We start from the raw sequence: 18,170 nt of genomic DNA, 5'->3' as shown, positions 1-18,170 counted from the left end.
AGCCACAGGCGAGGGTGCCAGCACCGGGCTCCCTTCCCCCTTCTCACACGGGTCTGCGCTTGCTGCTAATTTTGATTCCGTGGACTCGGACCAAGACGTGGTCAGCTTACATGTTGCCTCTGCACTGCTCTTCTTCAGTCCCTGAAGTAAGTTACTTTCTCATGATTCAGTACTATAGAAATATAACTGTTGAGATCAGCTGCTTTATTTTTGTCAGCTTTTCTACAGACCTTTCAATCATAAGCTGCGTTATACTATATTGCCATAAAGCCAGGAAAAGCAGTAATAGATACCTCAAAATTCTGACTTCTATTTTTCCTGCCAAGTGCTTTCTTTAAGCACTTTGTTTTCTGCTGTCACTAAATTAGAATAGTACCTATGCTTCCCAAGTCTTTACCCTCACTGTCACTATTTCAATACACTCTTCCCAGATTAGAAGCTAATCAGCTTCGAAAATACTCCTCCTCCTATTTTGCTTTCTGGAGAAGAAAATATACTCTGCTTTTTCCTCATTCTGAGGTTATCAGACTTCTGGGCAAAGCTATCGAAGTTTCTCGTGGCAAAAACACGGTGACAGGAAAAGACGCCCCCCCTTGTGCCCGGTACATAATCCAACCGGGAAAAACAAAAACAAACGCAGATGAATCCACTCCTCAGATTTAATTTCAGGTTCTGCACTCTGTCCCTTGACTTTCCTTGGAGGAGCCACACGAATTGCAAAGCAGCCTCTTTGGAAAGAGCCTGGCTGGAATACCAGAGAGCACGAGCTCTTTACGGCCCAGATCCAAAGCCCAAGGGTTTCGGCAGGGCTCGGCTCACTCTCTAACGCACTGTATTCTCCTATTCCCCACGCCTCTCCTGCAAATAAAGAGCTAACAAAAACTCATTCAAAATCCGTTGTGTCGATACAGTCCCAAGGCTCGCTGGGGACACTGGATATACTGCTCTCAAAGAAAAAGCTTTTTTAAGGGAAAACTGAGGGAAGTCACCCATCCTGCCACACATGTGGCTCTCCACATCCCGGCAGGAAAGGAACCCAAATGATGGGAACCGCATTGCTGCCCGTGGGAACGTACCCAGGGGTCTTTCTTGAGGACAGTTCTTTCCAGTTCAAGAAGGACAGGGAACTGCTGGAAAAGGTACAGCAGAGGGCTGCAAAGATGATGAGGGGCCTGGAGCATCCCTCTTATGGGGAAAGGGTGAGGGACTTGGGTCTGTTTAGTCTGGAGAAAAGAAGACTGAGGGGGGATCTGATCAACACACACAAATACTTAAAGGGTGGGTGTCAGGAGGATGGGGCCAGTCTTTTTTCAGTGGTGCCCAGTGACAGAACAAGAGGAAACAGACACAAACTTAAACATAGGAAGTTCCATCTCAACATGAGGAGGAACTTCTTTCCTTTGAGGGTGGCAGAGCCCTGGAAGAGGCTGCCCGGAGAGGTGGTGGAGTCTCCACCTCTGGAGACATTCAAACCCCACCTGGACACGTTCCTGTGCAACCTGCTCTGGGTGGACCTGCTTTGGCAGGGGGTTGGACTAGATGGTCTCCAGAGGTCCCTTCCAACCCCACAGCATTCTGTGACATAACTAACCTCCATTGAAGAAGAGCTGCCAGACTCTTCATCAACCATCCGACTACCGCTGCAGGGTGCTGAGGTGTCATTACCCGGACCCTCGTACTCCTGCTACCCCCAGAGAAAGCCCAAAGCGAGAAGAGACATGGGAACCTGCCCCATGCTTGAAGCCACCAACGCAGCTGGGACAAGGCTGCTCCCCCAAACAAGCCACTTTAACACAAAGAGCCCCCACTCCAGACCAGCAGCTACCTTTGGGAGGCAGCTTGGAGGATCCCTGGGCTTACAGTATCCCACAGCTCCCTGACACTCACACAGTTTAAAAAAAAAAAAATTAAAAAAAGAAATAAATGCCATCTTACACATATACATTCACAGTTAATGCAGCATTTTGCAAACAGTAAAGGTGCACATCCCTGACTTCATTATGTTAATCCATAAGCTTTATTTAGATCGTGATAGGCAGTTCTCAAATGTTCGCAGCCTGTTTTAAAAGCTGCCACATTTTGGGCAAAATGGTCATCACTGGGTTTTCCAGGCAGGACCTAACAAGCGGGGCCAACAAAATCTGAAGCAAGCAGTTCTTTTCTTAAGCCAAAGAGGAAAGTATGCGGGGAAAAAAAAACCCAAAACCTATTTCTTTAAAAATAGATTTTGGTCCTTCTGTTACACCTGCCCAATTCCATTGAAACCACCCCAGGCTTTATGAGATAGGGTAATTGAACTGAAAATACCCATCGCAAGACAGTAAGGACTTGCACTGGATCGCTCTGTTTCCTACCAAAATCCACAGCCTTTCAAGGTTCCGAATAAATCAGGCTTTTCCATCCCAAAAGCTGGTCGTGGAAAGTGCCACTTAACAATTTACACAAAGCAGGTCCCTACATTAGGGCTGAATATGGCCCTCCCCAAGCTGTGTAGAACAGCAAAGTCTCGTCCCATGCACCACCTAAGAAAGCTTCAGCAGTAAGAAAGGCTGACATTATTCTCACTAACAAAGTATTCCACGTTTATTATGCAAATATAGCCCCGGGAGACCTGTATTTACAGCAGGTATTAAAATTATATCGTGCATCTTACAGAATGTGGGGTACATGAACATAGCATATAAGCTGCTCTTGTATGAAACCTGATTACGTTGCTCTTTGAAAGAGTGATTAACGAACTCGAAACCATACAGGCTCCTGTCAGGACCAAAGCGTTCCCAGTGCCACAGCATCGCTGCAGAAATACGCAGAAAATGGTATCTCATCCTTGCCAGACAAAGTACTGTTCCATTGGATTGTTGTTTGTTGGTTTTTTTTTTAAAAAAAAAAAAAATCAACCTGGTTTTACTACGACTAGATGCAAATTAAACATTCGCCTTAACAGCAATGTTGCCTGCAGTCATCACAAGAAAATTCAGGCGATTCAGAGGAAAAATACATCTCCTATTTTAGTCTATGACACAAAAGGCTAAAGAAGCCATACAGCCTATACGTTAACTGGTAAATACCACCTCCTTACCGCCGTATCCGGACCTTTTTCAATGCCTGTTTCACAGGCTGTGACCATCACTCACTTGTCTACAGCAGTACCACAGCACCTCATACGTGAACCGGCTCCTCCTGCTGTATCTAGAACTGCCGCTTTATGATATCGGAGAAAGTTTTTATACCAGCTCCGGGAGAGCACCAGCCTCTCCTGGAAGCAGAGTGTCACCATCAGCTGGTTTTCCCTGGGATTCTCAGAATATACACCTTCTGGTACACTGTCACCACAGGAATCAAAGCCTGGCGTGTCTAAGTCATTACCGACTCATTAAGAGCAGGTACAAATGCCTCTGCCCCAGTGTTTTGAAATACACGTACATCCCAAAACCTATCCGGCAATTTCAAACACGGACTTAAAACGTCATTAAAACTTGTAATTGTAGCACAAAAGAGAATATGCAAGTTTGATTTTTAAAAACAAGCAAGTATAGCACAAGTATGGCAAATTCTTTTTGTGTAGGCTTATAACATGGTTCTAAATCATGCAAAATAATTCCTCAGAAAGGCAGGAATCTTTTGTTCGGTGTTGCTTGATAAATTATTTAAAGAGCATTTTAGTGAATAAGGCCACTAGAAAAAAAAAAACCAACACTCAACATCAAAGACAATAATGTAAAGACAAAAAAATTATTTAGAAAACGTAAGCTTTTGCAATGCATCTGAATGGCGAACTTTATTTTGTTGTTGTGAAAAATATTTTTAAAAATCTGATTAAAAGAGAAAGGTTTTGAACATAAGATAGTTAAAACTGGAAAGGCAGAGTTCAGGAAAAAAAGAACATTATTTAAAAAAAAGACAAAAAAAGGTCTCAAAAATCTAGTGTTACACACAAACTTTCAAAATCAAGAAACCAAAAAGTTTAAAAAAAAAAAAAGAAAAGAACAAAAAGGATGTATTGTTTTGATTTGGCCTCTCAGGTTGCTGAAAAAAGTGAATGCCAGAAAAGTGCCTATTATGTTTTATAAAACTAAGGAGCAGTTTTTTCTCCCCCCTCTTTCAGGGAGGCCAAGAGCATACCCTTCCCCCGGGCATCCCCCCAGCCAACTGCACAGGGGCACGTTTGAGAAAAATATAGATTTATCTACAAATAACCCAGGAAAACTACTCCCTGGAGGGACACCCAGCACGCGCACACACACACACACCAGCGACTCGGCGAGATGTTCCGACCACCGCACAGCGAGCAACCTGCGCGGGGGGCACGGGGGAGGGATGCGGGGCCCCTCCGAGGGGGTGTGGGGGGGGACAGGACCACCTGTGCGGGCACCCCCGGAGAGGGGCACCCTGCATGCACCCTATCCCCTCCACCTCAAGGCATGCACCCCCGTCCCCTGCATGCCCCCTAGCTGCCCCGCGGGGAGGGGGGGGGGGGAAGAAGGAAAGCCGGGTGGGGGAACCCCCCCACTGCCCAGCCCCAGCTTGGGGAAGAGAATGGGGAGGGGGGGGTGGTCCGCATGCAACCCCCGCCCCTCGGCACCGGCGGTGCCCCGGCTCCGCGTCTCCATGACGATGGCCCCCCCGCCTGCAGCGCCGAGCACCCGGCGGCAGGGCAGCCGGCACCCCGCGGCCAAGCGGGGGTGTCGGGGAGGAGTGTGTGGGGGGGTCACTTACTTTGGCCGGTGCCGCATTGAGCACACACACGCACCCCCCCCCGCCCCCTTCCCATGCCGGGGTGCCGGTGCCAACCGGGCGCCGATTCCCCACCCGTGCCCGGTGCGGGGGTCCCCCAAAGCTACGGTTCGGTGCCGCCCCCCGCCCCCCCCCCGGGCAGCCCGGTAAGGTCGGGCCGGGGAACATGCTGTTTATCGGAGCGGCTGCGCCTCGCCTTACCCTTGGAAGCATCTTTCTCTTCTTTGGGCTTGATCACCTTCCCGCTCATAGACCCCAGCTTGGGTGGGAAAATCCCCGGGAGCGTCGCGGATTCCGGCTGGACCCAAAAGAAACCTCGAGCGGGGGGGCAGCGTGCGGGCGTGTGTGTGTGTGTTGGGGGGGGGGGGGATCCTCTACGCCGAAAAGGCAGGAATAACACCAACACAAGGGGAGGGAGAGAGAGAAGGGGGCGGAAAAAAAAAATTAACAATAATAATAATGATAATAATAATAATTCAGGATGCCGGCGAGCTGCCCGCTCCCCGGCGCGGTGCGGCCGCGGTGCCTGCGGGAGCGGAGCGGGGCGCTGAGCGGGGGGCTCCGGCAGCCGCAGCACCGAGCCCCTGCGCCGCTCGCCGTGCCGGAGACAAAAGCGATTTTCCCTGTCTCTGCCTGGCCCCGGTCCCCTCCTTCCCCCCGCCTCCCCGGCTCTGCCGTCCCCTCCCCAGGGCCAGGGAAGCGCAGCCGGTCCTGGAAGTCCCACCGACCGGGGAGGGGGAAGGGGGGGGGGGGGAAGGGGGTAGCGTGAGTTGGGGAGGGAGGGGGGGCTTTGGTTGTTTGCTTGGGTGTGTTGGGGTTTGGCTTCTTATTTATTTTGTATTTTTTTTTCCCCCCCTTCCTTTTCGCATCCTCCCCTAATAATAATGGGATGGAGCGGCAGAGCTGCAGCCGCGGATGGGAGGAGGAGGAGGAGGACGCGAGTCCCCGGCACTGCAGAACGGGCAGCAGGTTTACGCTCGCCGGCAGCAGGGAGGGCTGGAACTAGAGCTGCCCCCCGCCCCAAAGCCCACCCCCCGCATCCCCTTCCCCATCACCCAGCCCGGACCCCCATGAAACAGTACTGGGGAAATGGGGGGGGGGGGGGAGAGGGGGAGGAGAGGGGCAACGCACATCCCTCCAGCCCCAGCCGGGACGGTGCCCCAGCGCCCGGGGGGGGGTGGGGGGGGTGGGTGGTGGCACAGACCTGGCCTGCCCCCCCCATCTTGGGGAGATGCTCCCACCTCCTTCCATCCCACAAGGAGGGGGGCTGTGTCCCCCCGGCATCGCCCGGTCCCGAGCCAGGCAGCCTGTTGCTGCTGTCGCGGGAGTGCTAAGAGCCGGGGGACACTAGGGGGGGGAGTGGGGGGTGGGACACGACCCTGAAAGGAAAAGGAGGGGGGCATCGGGTTCCCTTTAACACACAGAGCCTGCGCCGTCCCGCTCCCAGCCCTGCTGCTCTGTGTCCCCCCCCCCCCCTTCACCTGTGCGACAAACCCGCTTCCCTCCACCCCCATCCTTCTCGGCGGGGGCAAAACTTCCTACGACCGGGGCCACCGTCGGGGCAGGGAGGTCAGTTCGCGGCCACTCATCCTCTACCCCCTTGGACAAGAGGCGGGGGGGGGTGGGGAGAAGGAAACCCGATGCAACAGGCGCCCCTGGGACTGGCCCTGCTCAGTTGCGCCCAGAATAAAAGTGCTGGGAAGGGCGAGCTGGGGGAGCCCCTCGGTGGGGCAACCGGACACCCCCAACTCCCCTCAAAGTGGCCTGTTTGGAGAGGAGGGGGGACACACACACACAACGGACTTGTCCAAGCCCAGCAGGGCTGGGCACCACCTCGGGGGATGGCCCCTCCCCGTGGCCTCTGGGCACCCCTCCGCTTATTCTGGCCCCCACGGCAGGCGAGCAGCTCGCCCGCAAGGCTAGCTCCCGGGCCAGCGGGGGGAGGGAGGTGAGGGGGGGGGACGACGACGACTCCAGGCGAGGCAGCAGCCTATTTTTAGCGGAGCCGAATTCCTGCCCCGTCCCGCTCCCTTCGCTCCAGCCCAGCGCCGGGGACAGCTGAAGGCGGATCGACTTACCGTGGCCAGCGGGGACCCGGCTCTCCTCGCCCCGGCTCCTCCGGCCCCAAGCGAAAGGTGGCCGGGCTGGCAGGGGACAGGATATCACCTGGGGTAACGAGGTGATGAGCCACAGCTGGCCCCACAGCGTGGGGTAACGCCCCGTTCCCACCTCACCCAGGTGGCTGTGGATGGGGTGTGATTAGGCAAATCTGGGCTCTTTAAGCTAAGACTGAAGAGCCAGGATCAAAGCTGCCACTTGGAAGACTTCTTAAATGTTTTTCCCCTAAGAAGGATCACCTCAGAGCCCCTTCCAGTCCCAAAAGGGGCTCCAGGAGAGATGGGGAGGGACTCTTGATCAGGGAGGAGAGCCATAGGACAAGGGGGAAAGGTTTGACGCTGCAAGAGGGGAGATTTAGATGAGATCTGGGGAAGAAATTCTCTGCTGTGAGGGTGGTGAGACCCTGGCCCAGGTTGCCCAGAGAAGCTGTGGCTGCCCCATCCCTGGAGAGGTTCAAGGCCAGGCTGGATGGGGCTTTGAGCAACCTGGTGTGGTGGGAGGTGTCCCTGCCCAGGGCAGGGGGTGGAACTGGATGGTCTCTAAGGTCCCTTCCAACCCAAACCATTCTATGATTCTATGAAATGCACAAAGCACAAAATTGAACCCCAAATCCTCAAGCAGAACTCCTCCAGACCTCCATGCATCTGGTCCACACCATGGACAACCAGAGAGAGTTGGAAGTGGAGGAGTGGGAAATGGGGGACTCTGCAGTTCCGCTGAGCCAGTGTCATCAGAAGGAGCCAGTGAGCCCCAGCAAGGAGATTTCAGGTGCCCAATACAACTTAGACCCTGGGTTTCTGAGGCACTTGCAGTGACTTTGGTGAGAGCTACAGACTACTCATGCTTCTGGTCCAAGGTCTTTGTGGCACCAGGGGCCACTGATAACCGCTGCACTTAGTACCGATGGGGAACTTGCCTCACACTGGCCGTTCTCACCTTTGCCAGGAGATCTATTAAATTTTACGGGAGCGGTTATAACATTGACCAAATGTGGCCCATACTCTCCAAATAAACACTGGAAGGAGGCAGCAGCTCAGCGTGTTGTGGAGGAGCCGTATCTACTGGCGGGCAGGGAGAGCTTACCCCGCTGTTTCAAAACGAGTTAGTTTTCCCCCTTACTAGTTTGCAAGGCTTAGAAGTGTCAATTAAACCAGTAATAAAATATGGTGTTATGCATGCAAAATCTGAGGGGATTTGCATGAAGGATTATTGCAGCCTCAGTTTGCACGGCCTTTGCTTTTAAATCTACCTTGATGGCTCAAGTATTCTGGTGGAGAGGGTGTTATTTGGGGCTGGGACAGTGACTTAGTCCTTCAGCTTCCCTCACCAGCTCCTTGCTTTGATGTGAGCACCTCTCGATTTGGGGTAAATCCCGTAAGGTCGGGCTTTGCAACAAAATTTTGTCAACTAACTCCCAAATATTTCAACACGAATCCGAGTATCTCTGTACATCGCTTTCCCAGCTCCAGGGGGGGAAAAACGTCACCTCATTGCCCGGCAGCTGTAGTACTGGAGGCTCAGAAACACTCGGATGCTGTGGTGGCAGAACTGATAGTCAACGAGCTACATACCACAACCAGTTTTACTCAGACATGTACCCATAAGTGGCCCCGACACAGAGCTTGGGCCTCTCACTGACAGCGTTCGCCGAGTTTCTGAATTAGAAACAATTTCTGCACCTCCAGATTCACAGATTGGTCCAGGCCGGAAGGGACCTCCAAAGGTCATCCAGTCCGACCTCCCCGCAGTCAGCAGGGACGCCCCCAACTAGACCAGGTTGCCCAGGGCCTCATCGAGCTTCACCTTGAATATCTCCAGGGAAGGGGCCTCAACCACCTCCCTGGGCAACCTGTTCCAGTGTTCCACCACCCTCATGGTAAAGAACTTGTTCCTAATATCCAATCTAAATCTCCCCTTCACCAACTTAAAGCCATTGCCCCTCGTCCTGTCACTGCAGGCCTTTGTAAACAGACCCTCCCCAGCCTTCCTGTAGCCCCCCTCAGGTACTGGAAGGCCGCTATTAGGTCTCCCTGGAGCCTCCTCTTCTCCAGGCTGAACAACCCCAGCTCCCTCAGCCTGTCCTCATAGCAGAGGTGCTCCAGCCCCCTGATCATTTTGGTGGCCCTCCTCTGGACCCGCTCCATCAGGTCCATGTCCTTTCTATATTGAGGGCTCCAGACCTGCACACAGTACTCCAGGTGAGGTCTCACCAGAGCAGAGTAAAGTGGCAGAATCACCTCTCTACCTCACCTCACCTCTCAGATAAATCAGATACCCCAGAGGAAGAAAATTTCGTCACGTTTAATACAAAGAAATCCGATGTGTCCTGTGCAAACGCTGTTCAGGTGTTCCACGTCCACCTCAGTGGCTAGGGAGGGTTTAAATTCAAGACTCTCTTTGGTGGGGGAACAAGATTTAAAGTCAAATCTAGTAAATTGCTCTAATGGCGCACCTTTTGCGCTCCTCCTCGGTCCTCTAAACTGAGTGGCAGCAAGGCAGCAGGAACAGCGGAGCATCCTCCGTACCCTTTTATGGTTCCTGAACTCTCCTGCCCAGAGGGACAAGCGCGACGGCCCCAAGCACAGCGAGGTCTTCACGAGCCCCGAAGTGAAAGATGAGGCTTTTGCGGCAATGAGACGCAGGCAGCAGATCGTGTTTGGGCTCTCCGAATGCTGGCAGCTCAGGGTGGCTCTCTGGAAACAGAGGCGCCGTGCTGCAGGGAGCCGTGCCTCTGCGGAGGGTATTGATTCCCCCAGAAACATCTCCCAGAAGGTCCTGACTTGGCACCGGCTTGGAGAAGTCAGGTATCATTTACAATCTGAAACTGTAAACTCTAAGTGCCTTTATACAACACAACTATTGCCGCTTAATGTCCGACAGCCGTACGGTTTGCCCATAAAACACACGGTCAAGTCATGAACATGCTTTTCCTACCCTCGTAAAATATCTATGGTGACATATATCCCCCGAGGAATTCCGGAACTCGCACAGATACAGTAGTGGCATAGCTCCTCAGAGTGCTTTTTCCTTGGTTCTTTGGCTTATTCTGAAGTTGAAATTTTCTCTTTTCTGCAAGCAGCAGTTTGTAAAAGGTAAAGATTTTGCTCTTTTATATAGTGGGAATTTTACATTATGCCTTTAAAGCACATTTAAATTAGCTTTGTCATGATGGTTCCTGGTAAGTTCCCAGTTAAATCTGAAGTAAAACTCTCCCTGCATTCAGGTGGAGCAGGATTAGGCCTTAAATTTAAGATTCCAGACATGATAAAGTCGCACTAATACATTTACTCCTCATTTCAAATTGTATTTTTTATATTCATACTGGCATCTAGAGGTATCTATTGCATTATGATAAAATGATATGGTAAATGATTAAGTGGCCACGTCTAGAGTTTTGTTGCCACTGTTCTGGAATGATGCCTATAAAATCGGTCCAAATAAATCCATGGCACATCTCCCTGCCACTGTTTTAATTGGAATGCTAGGACACATTTCTTTTCTACCACTGGTGTGTTTTAACAGAAAACACCGAGATTTACAGGTGAGATTAATACTAAATGTGGGGCCAAAGCACAGCCTATTCTCTAGCAGGCACATCCTTCTTCTAAGGGATGTTTAATTTTGTCCCCATCTTATTTTTACCATCCCTATTCCTACGCAGTCCTAAGCGCTACACAGAGGCTCTTTTTTTGGCAGAGAGCTCGCTGTGCAGAATCTTCCTCTTTTTGATTGCCAAAACCCAACTGCTATATGCAAATAGAGTTCCAGCTAATGGATAGTATGGGGATTGCAGTTTAATTTCTCTAAATAATTCAGTCTGATAAACAGAGAAGCCCTAAGCAGACGCTAGTGGTAAGGGATAATGATCGTACTCACACGGTGAATCTCTCACCTATTTGCTACGAATCATTCCAATTAAAATTAATGGACATCAAGCATTCCGTGCTGCGACCCTGGCACTTTGCATCGCTTCTCCGGGCTGGGGAACGCGCTCGGTGCCTGGGAAACGGAGCATCCTGTGTTGCTGTGCGATGGTCCCTCCGGCTGGCCGAGCAAATCCCCACCGAGGCTGCCGGACCGAGCACCACGCTGATGCGAGGCCTTTAGCGCCAGAGATCAAAGTCTTCCAGATTATCGAAAGGCTAAAATAGAGCAGTCTTGAAGGTCTTTTCTCTCTGCATTTCTGTGCGTTCGCTTAACTGGACTGATCACAGTTTACAAAGGCGTGCATTTCTGTAACAAAGTATGGTATTAGTTTCAGTGTCTAAATAAAAAAAAAAATAAAAAATTATTATTCTTATAGCTCTAGAAAAGCCTGAAAAGTAGCAGTTTAATGTAAAATTACTATATCTCACATGCAATCTCAGAGCTCCGCTCCCAGCTAACAAAGCTTTTAAAGGCTCACAGCAGACCTTGGGGTTAAGTCCGGGATTTACTGAAACTAAAACATCCTGAAATATACCATGAAGTGCCGAAATCAGTGAAATTTGGCAAAATGTGTTTGGGGGACGCTAGTTACACAAATACCACATGGTAAATGCAATATACTTATGGGCATCACTGACAGTATTTAACGCAATTTACGAATTATCACTTGAAATCTTCATTTAGCAGAATTGTTTGCACAGATATTTTTTTATTAAGCCTAGGGAGTCTGAGTAGACCTACAAAAGAAGTTTTCTGTCTCCAAATCCTCCCCCGATAACCTCTGGTAGATGGCTGCTTGGCAGCCTGCTGGTTTTTTTGGCGGTTGCCCCTCTCCTCAAATGTGGGGAAACTCAACTGTTTAAGAAACCTCATCTCCTTTGCACCAGCGGCATCCATCCGACACCAGAGCCCCGTACATCCAATAACCGTTTATCACCAGCACGCTAAAACTGAATAGCGTTGGAAAGATGAAGGATGCAGGTTTGCAGGGGGCAATGGCACAATGAGAGGATGCGATAAGGGGCCCCCAAGTGTTTTTTAGTGCTTTTAGGCAGAGGCAGCGCCGGCAGCCGAGGTTTAAGGCACGTGGTAGAGCACCGCCTGCACGCTAGCCTGGAGAAGCAGGCAAACAAACTCAGCTTCGTGACCCTGAACCGATTCTTTACTTCTAATCTGTGCTTTCACAGGTGTCCTGGTTTGAAGTAAAACCGAACCAATCTTCTGTTCTGTAACTTTACATCCTAGCTAGGCCTCCTCTAACTCTCTGAAATTAACGGCGTATTGAGGAGAAAACTGCTCGTTCTCAGAATGATAAGCCCAATGCTTGTGCTCCATGCCAAGGAATGGTGAGCAGGGAGGCCCTTGCTTATACTTATTGCTGTAACAACCAAGGGCAGCCAATTTCGTTATTTGCCCCCTTAGAGGGTCAGAAACGGAAAAAACGTAGAGGGGTCACATCGGTGGGGAGGAGTGGACAGGAGAGGTGACCCAAACCTGACCAACTGGGGTATTCCATCCCATTTGCCCAATGCTCAGTATAAAAGCTGAGGGATCAAAGGGTCAACTCTCTTTCTTCAATGGCCGACGTCCAGAGAGGACTCTGTTCATCTGCCTTTGATCCCGATCCGTGTGTTCCTGACTCCAGAGCTGGAATCCAGTTCCCATCCGTCGCTGAGTCCAGTCTGGGACTCCCCCAGTGCCTGCCGGTGGCGTGACTGTCATCCTGGGAGCTTGATACGGTTTTGTATATGTTGTATCTGTGTCATTATTTTCTTCTTTATTTTTATTTTAATATTAATTCTTCATTAAAGTAGTTTAGTTCATTCTAAACTTCTGAATCTCCTTATCTCTTTCTCTCCTCTCTCTCTCTTTTGGGGGGGGGAGGAGGCGGGGGGAAGGGCCATCTGTCCGTCTGGTTTCGGTAAATTCGGCCGAAACCACGACAACAGGCAAATTTAAAGATGGGAGGTTTTCTATGAAGCCTCTTCGTGTTACTGCTGCCCGGCAGAAGCCAGCAGGAACATCCGTAGAGTGGAGATCCAGCCGCCCTCTTTGCCTTCACCCCATCCGGCCCTTCTGGAGTTTGCAGGAACACATACACACGCACAAAGCGAGTTAAGACCTGGCAAAAACGACAGGCGGTTTGTTTCTTCTCCAGAGGAGGCAGTGGGGAATATACACCGTTTCCAGAAAGCTGTTACTTGCTCGTTTTTGTTAGACACCTGCAGACTGAACCTTTGCAGGTGGAGAAGGGGAAAAAAAAGGGGGAAGCATTCAGTATGCAAGACTGAAACGGGGTGCCTTGATGTCAAATCAGATTTTTGCCCAAGGCCCCTGCTCCAAGGCCGGCAAAAGGTTTGTTATAGAAAGCACGAAGATGAAAGACCCGTTCTTTGTGGTTCTTTGCTATTCATAGCACAAGTCAAAGGGCGAAGGTGGTCCCACAGCCCTCATGAATGTAATAGCGAGAAGCACAGATCAAACCGTGGTTCTCCCTCGCTGCTTTTTACTGTGGGAAGCGGAGGAGGAAAATGCACTTCTTCACAGAGCCCATCATCCTGCACGCTACAGCTTTCCCTTTGCAACTCCTTCTGCTACTTGGTCAAGTCTTGAAACTTGAAAGGGTTTGAAGTCGAGCTGGAAGAGGAGCTTTGATGTTCGACTCCGCCGCCGCGCTTCAGGCTGGCAGTGGCGGCCGGTCTCACTCCAGCCTTTGTGCAGCCAAGAGAAAACAGTATTTGAAGAAGAGGTTTGGGAGGCAAAAAGTATACGATACCAAATCTGGGCCTGAAATCCCGAGGTAAACTCAGATGGACATGAAGTCTTGGTGCGATGGGAGACCTGATGATGGAAACCTTGGGCCACCTCGGTAATAGGCAGGCAAGTACGGTGACGAGCGTGACACGACTGATCTGGAGTTACACCAGAGTTTCGGACACAGAAAGCTGATAGAGCAACAGCAGGGAAAAGAACGTACAGCAGTATTTGAAAGGAAACTTGCCAAGTAGAGCCCTGACATTACTGCAGGCTTGCATGTGCCATGGTATCATAGGATAACATTTTTTTCATGCCTGACTTTTTCCTTAAGCGTGGCAAAAATTAATCAGTGTTTGATTTTTACAAGCCTGAGAGACAGAGAGGGGAGTGTAATGATTAGTTTTTCAGACCTATTTTTGGGCTCAAAGAACTCTAAAAAAACAGTTATGCTTAAAGTTCAGAGTGGATCCTTAAAGAAAAAATGGAAATACATTAAATTAGTTCAAGAAACGCATCTTAAAAGAAAGTTCTAAGTGTTGCAAGAAGCCTACAGTGCATAAGGCAAGATATTTTCTGTTAATTTGAACATGCTCTTATGCACTGAGCAGCACTAGAATCATATGGCTGCAAAATAAGTTGCTTTCCTCTGTCATGAACCTATTACCCCTCTACTACTTTCTCTTCCTCTCCTGCCTGATGTCGTCTTCCCCTTTGAAGCTCCACGTGGTTCCTCCTCGGTTCTCATTAACTTGCAGCAGTTTTAAAATGCATCTGATGGAATTTTTCCAGCATTTCCTTCTCTGAGACAGGAGCTCGGTTCAGCGCTGCCCCAGGATCAGAGGATGAAGCTCACTTACGTTACACTGAGCACCTGGGCAGCGTTTCTCCTCTTTCCTCTGGTCACGGCTCTATGGCCATGCCGTGTGGCTCCGCTCGTGTCCAACTGACCTGAACTCGTAGCTACCTCCTAAAGCTCTCAAATGTCTTAATCTGGCGGCAGCTGGTGTTTCTCATGTGTCAACCAACTTTTGATCCGAATGCACAGTGCCGTGGGGGAGCACAAGCAAAGAAAAGAGACTTTTCCCTTTTGTTTTTATAGATTTCCTTGAGTCCTCATGACCTGTTAAGTCCACATAGCACAAGGTGGCTGGCCGCAGCGTGATCTTTGAGGAGAAGCAAAGCTTCAGCTCTGAAAGTCAAGTATTGCATGACCTGGAGTTTTTTTGGTTTTTTTTTAACAAAGTGGACTTCAGGTAGGTTGAGGGATTTGGATTTTTTCAAGGCAGGGCACAAAGCTCCAGCCTTTCTCCTTCAAACAGTCACTGAGTGCAGTCCTTGCCTCTCCAGCCCAGGAGGATTCTGCCTGCTCATCCTTTGCAGAAAGCCACACGCACTTCAGGAGGTGTTCCCTGTTCAAAGAACGGCATTTGGAGGTCACGGCTCTGAAAGGGAAGGGATTTGAAACTGGTTTGTATGCATTTAAAATCTCTTTCTAAAGCTCCATATGAACTGTGTTGACATAATAGATTTTTTTTTTTTGACGTTTTGCTCTTGCTTCACGTCAGAGCAGTAGCTAAACGGTGTGTTCAGATCCAGAATGCACCAACACTCGGCATTTTGACTGAGGCAGGGTTACACCCAGGGCTCGGTGCTGGTGAGAGCTGTCAAACGGAGCTACAACTTGAACGTAGGAAGTTCCACTCAAATATGAGGAAGAACTTCTTTCTGGTGAGGGTGCCAGAGCCCTGGAACAGGCTGCCCAGAGAGGTCATGGAGTCCCCTTCTCTGGAGATCTTCAAGACCTGCCTGGATGCAGTCCTGAGTGATGTGCTCTGGGCAACCCTGCTTTGGCAGGGGAGTTGGACTAGATGATCTCTAGAGGTCCCTTCCAACTCCAACAATTCCATGATTCTGTGATTATTTCTTGCCGTGCCATTCTGCTTTGTCCTTTTCCTGAGCCAATGCTCGACACTGCCTCGGAGCACCACTAGAAAGCCGAGCTTTCAGGCTCAGCTTTCCGTTCCCCATTTCCCTCCTCCAAAATTATTCCTAGGTGTATATCCTTCCTCCTTTCTGGTGACACTGTGATATCTGCAGATATATTATTTATAGCCACAAGATTTGGCTTTCTGTACCTCCAAATCTAAACGCTCCCTCAGCATCTTTTAATAGCTATTGCTGTTTTGTATTCCTTTTTGTTTTCCACCAGGGAATATGCCAGCAGGGATGGGGCTGAAATCCTCCTGGATCAGGAGCAGAGACAAATGCAGCTCTGTTTGTAAACACTCCAGGGCTAAAATTAGCAGGAGTCAGAAGAAGCAGCGTTTATAAACTTCAGGCTCCCCCGAGCCATCTTGAGGAACGTCACGGGCGTTATCGACACATCTGCTGCCGATTTAAATAGCACCCGGTGATACCTTCCCTCCCCGTGGCCGGTGGAGAGCCATGTCTCCAGCGCCCACCCCGCCGGAGGGCTTCTCCAGACACCACAGCTCCTCCAGATCCTCCCCGACACCTTGCAGAAGCTGGAAGACCAGCCTTGGGCAGCCGGAATGTTGTCCCACGGAAAGGGGAGGGTTTCAGGAAAGGTTGGAAGACCAGGAAAACCCTCAGAGCACAGGCAGTTTTTAAGCAGGCTTGTGCCACGCAAGCTTAGGGGGAAAACTAAGCCGCATTGGGTGCAGCAAAGGACTTAACTGGGATGGGGAACCCCTACATCTGTCTCTCCTTCCAGCAGTTACAGGCAACGACATATAAAAATGACCTTGGCTGTGTCTGAAGGAACACACGACAATAGAGAAGCCGTGGTATGCTCAAACAGCGTGTTCAATAAAATCTGTGCTTCTCAGGACAGGCTGCCAACCAAATGCCAAACAATCGGAATATATCATGTCAACGGTTAAACTCAAGTCTTCCTAGATCCTAAAGTAGCAACCTGGCTTTTTTTTTTTTTTTTTCTTGTTCTTTTACAAAGCATATGAATACATACAACTACGCATCTAAAGCTGTCTCAAAAGGCATAGCAAAATCATGGCGTCTTCTTTTTTAGCCATTGATTGGCTTCATAACACTGAGGGAGATTAAAATAAGTACAAAAGAAGTAGGTGGTATATTCTAAAAAGAAACAGACAAACAAATAGTGTTACAGCCAAATAAAGCAAACATCTTCAGAAAATGTCAGAGGCCAGAACAATCCTATTTGGAGTTTTATTCAGTGTTGGAGAATATGGTCACTCTTTTTGAAAGTGAAAATTCATGCCCACAAACCTGAGGTTATAAAAGGAACTTACAGAAAGAGGGGATTTTATTTAAGAGGGAAAACCAACTGAACTGAAAAGTGTAACTCCTCTCTGCTCTGTGTTACTGGCTCGACATGGGAAAAACTAACATCTCCATCTACACCAGAGAAATGGAGTGGAGAAGGATTCAGTGAGAAGGGATTGCACCCCATTCCCAGGCCAGGAGATCTTACTGAGCTTATTCTGTACAACTAACACAATTGCCAGCAGTGCTGGGATTTTCGTTGAGAAAACAAGGAAAATCTCAAACTAGATGTTTGTAACAAGCAATCAGGATATTCTGGACACACGGCTTTATAAAACAGTTGCTCAGCCTCTGCCCTACTGCCTGCTCAGGGCTTTGCTCTTCAAGTCATCCCCTGTGTGCAGGGGAGCTGCTCCAAGGGAAGGAGATGTGCAGAGTCCTGTCTATAAGAGTTCGTATAGAAAGTGTCACAGACACTTGTAACTCCACTTGAGAGGCTATTGGTAATGGGGGGCTGGCATCGTTAGCAGCAGGCACTCTCCTCCTGGGACACTCTGGTGGATCACAGCTCCTCAGGGCGCTGTTGTCACCAGCCATAGCTCCCCTGCACAGCCTCAGGTTCTCAATTTAAAAAGCGATTTTTTTTTTTTTTTCCTCATTTTTGTCTAATGCTGGACTTTAAGGGTTTGTTCCAGCTTCAACCAACTGTAACTGTGGGGCATCCCCTCCACTGATGTGAAGCACGAAGGGCTGGGGATGCGCTCTGCTTCACCTCCCTCCTGCAGGACCCCTGGCAGGAGAAAGCATCACCACCGTGGTCCCTCCTGCAAAGCCACCAGCAGCAGCAGCAGAGGTGTGGTTGGGACTGAACCACCTCGGGTAGAGTCCTGGAGGGACGCAAAGCCCTGACTCTGTTGGATACGGGGACACCCAAGTTGGTGTCCAAGCACACTGCCATCCCTTGGGCAGCAGGACATGGGGAGGCTGATGTGCCTGAGACCACCCCAGGTTAACATGGCAATAGCCCAGCACCCACCAAAAGCCACAGATCGCATCAGACTTACATACCAAGCCGGAGCTGCTATATTTGGAAAGCAACAGCAGCTCCTTAAAAGCAGCAATAAGAGTCAAAGGACGTGACTCGAGGCACTTTGGAAAGAGCCATTTAAAGCGCGGTGCTTGTCGACGCTGCCATTCCCCTGCCCTTGGCAGAACACGCACACGTACATGCCATGCCCGCAAAATACTTGGCTGCGATTTATATCCCCCCAAAGTCCTTACCACATATGCAAAATATCCCATCCATTTAAATAGGAGGATTATAGGAGTAGGAGGAAGCTTAGCACAAACAATAGCTGTGATCAACCCCG

General features: G+C 50.0%; 1 protein-coding gene across 1 annotated transcript in view; it reads right to left on the bottom strand.

Moving 5' to 3' along the window:
• Positions 1 to 5,415, bottom strand: part of FGF13 (fibroblast growth factor 13) — a 273,767-nt gene extending 268,352 nt beyond the window's left edge. The window contains exon 1 of the mRNA XM_074147188.1: positions 4,936 to 5,415. Within this exon, the coding sequence (XP_074003289.1) occupies positions 4,936 to 4,984 (49 nt within the window). The 5' untranslated portion in view covers positions 4,985 to 5,415. The remainder of the gene's footprint in view (positions 1 to 4,935) is intronic.
• Positions 5,416 to 18,170: the final 12,755 nt, after the last annotated feature.

This window comes from Numenius arquata, chromosome 5, assembly GCF_964106895.1.
Source record: "Numenius arquata chromosome 5, bNumArq3.hap1.1, whole genome shotgun sequence".
Lineage (NCBI taxonomy): Eukaryota > Metazoa > Chordata > Aves > Charadriiformes > Scolopacidae > Numenius > Numenius arquata.
This window is presented reverse-complemented; position numbering and strand designations above follow the sequence as displayed.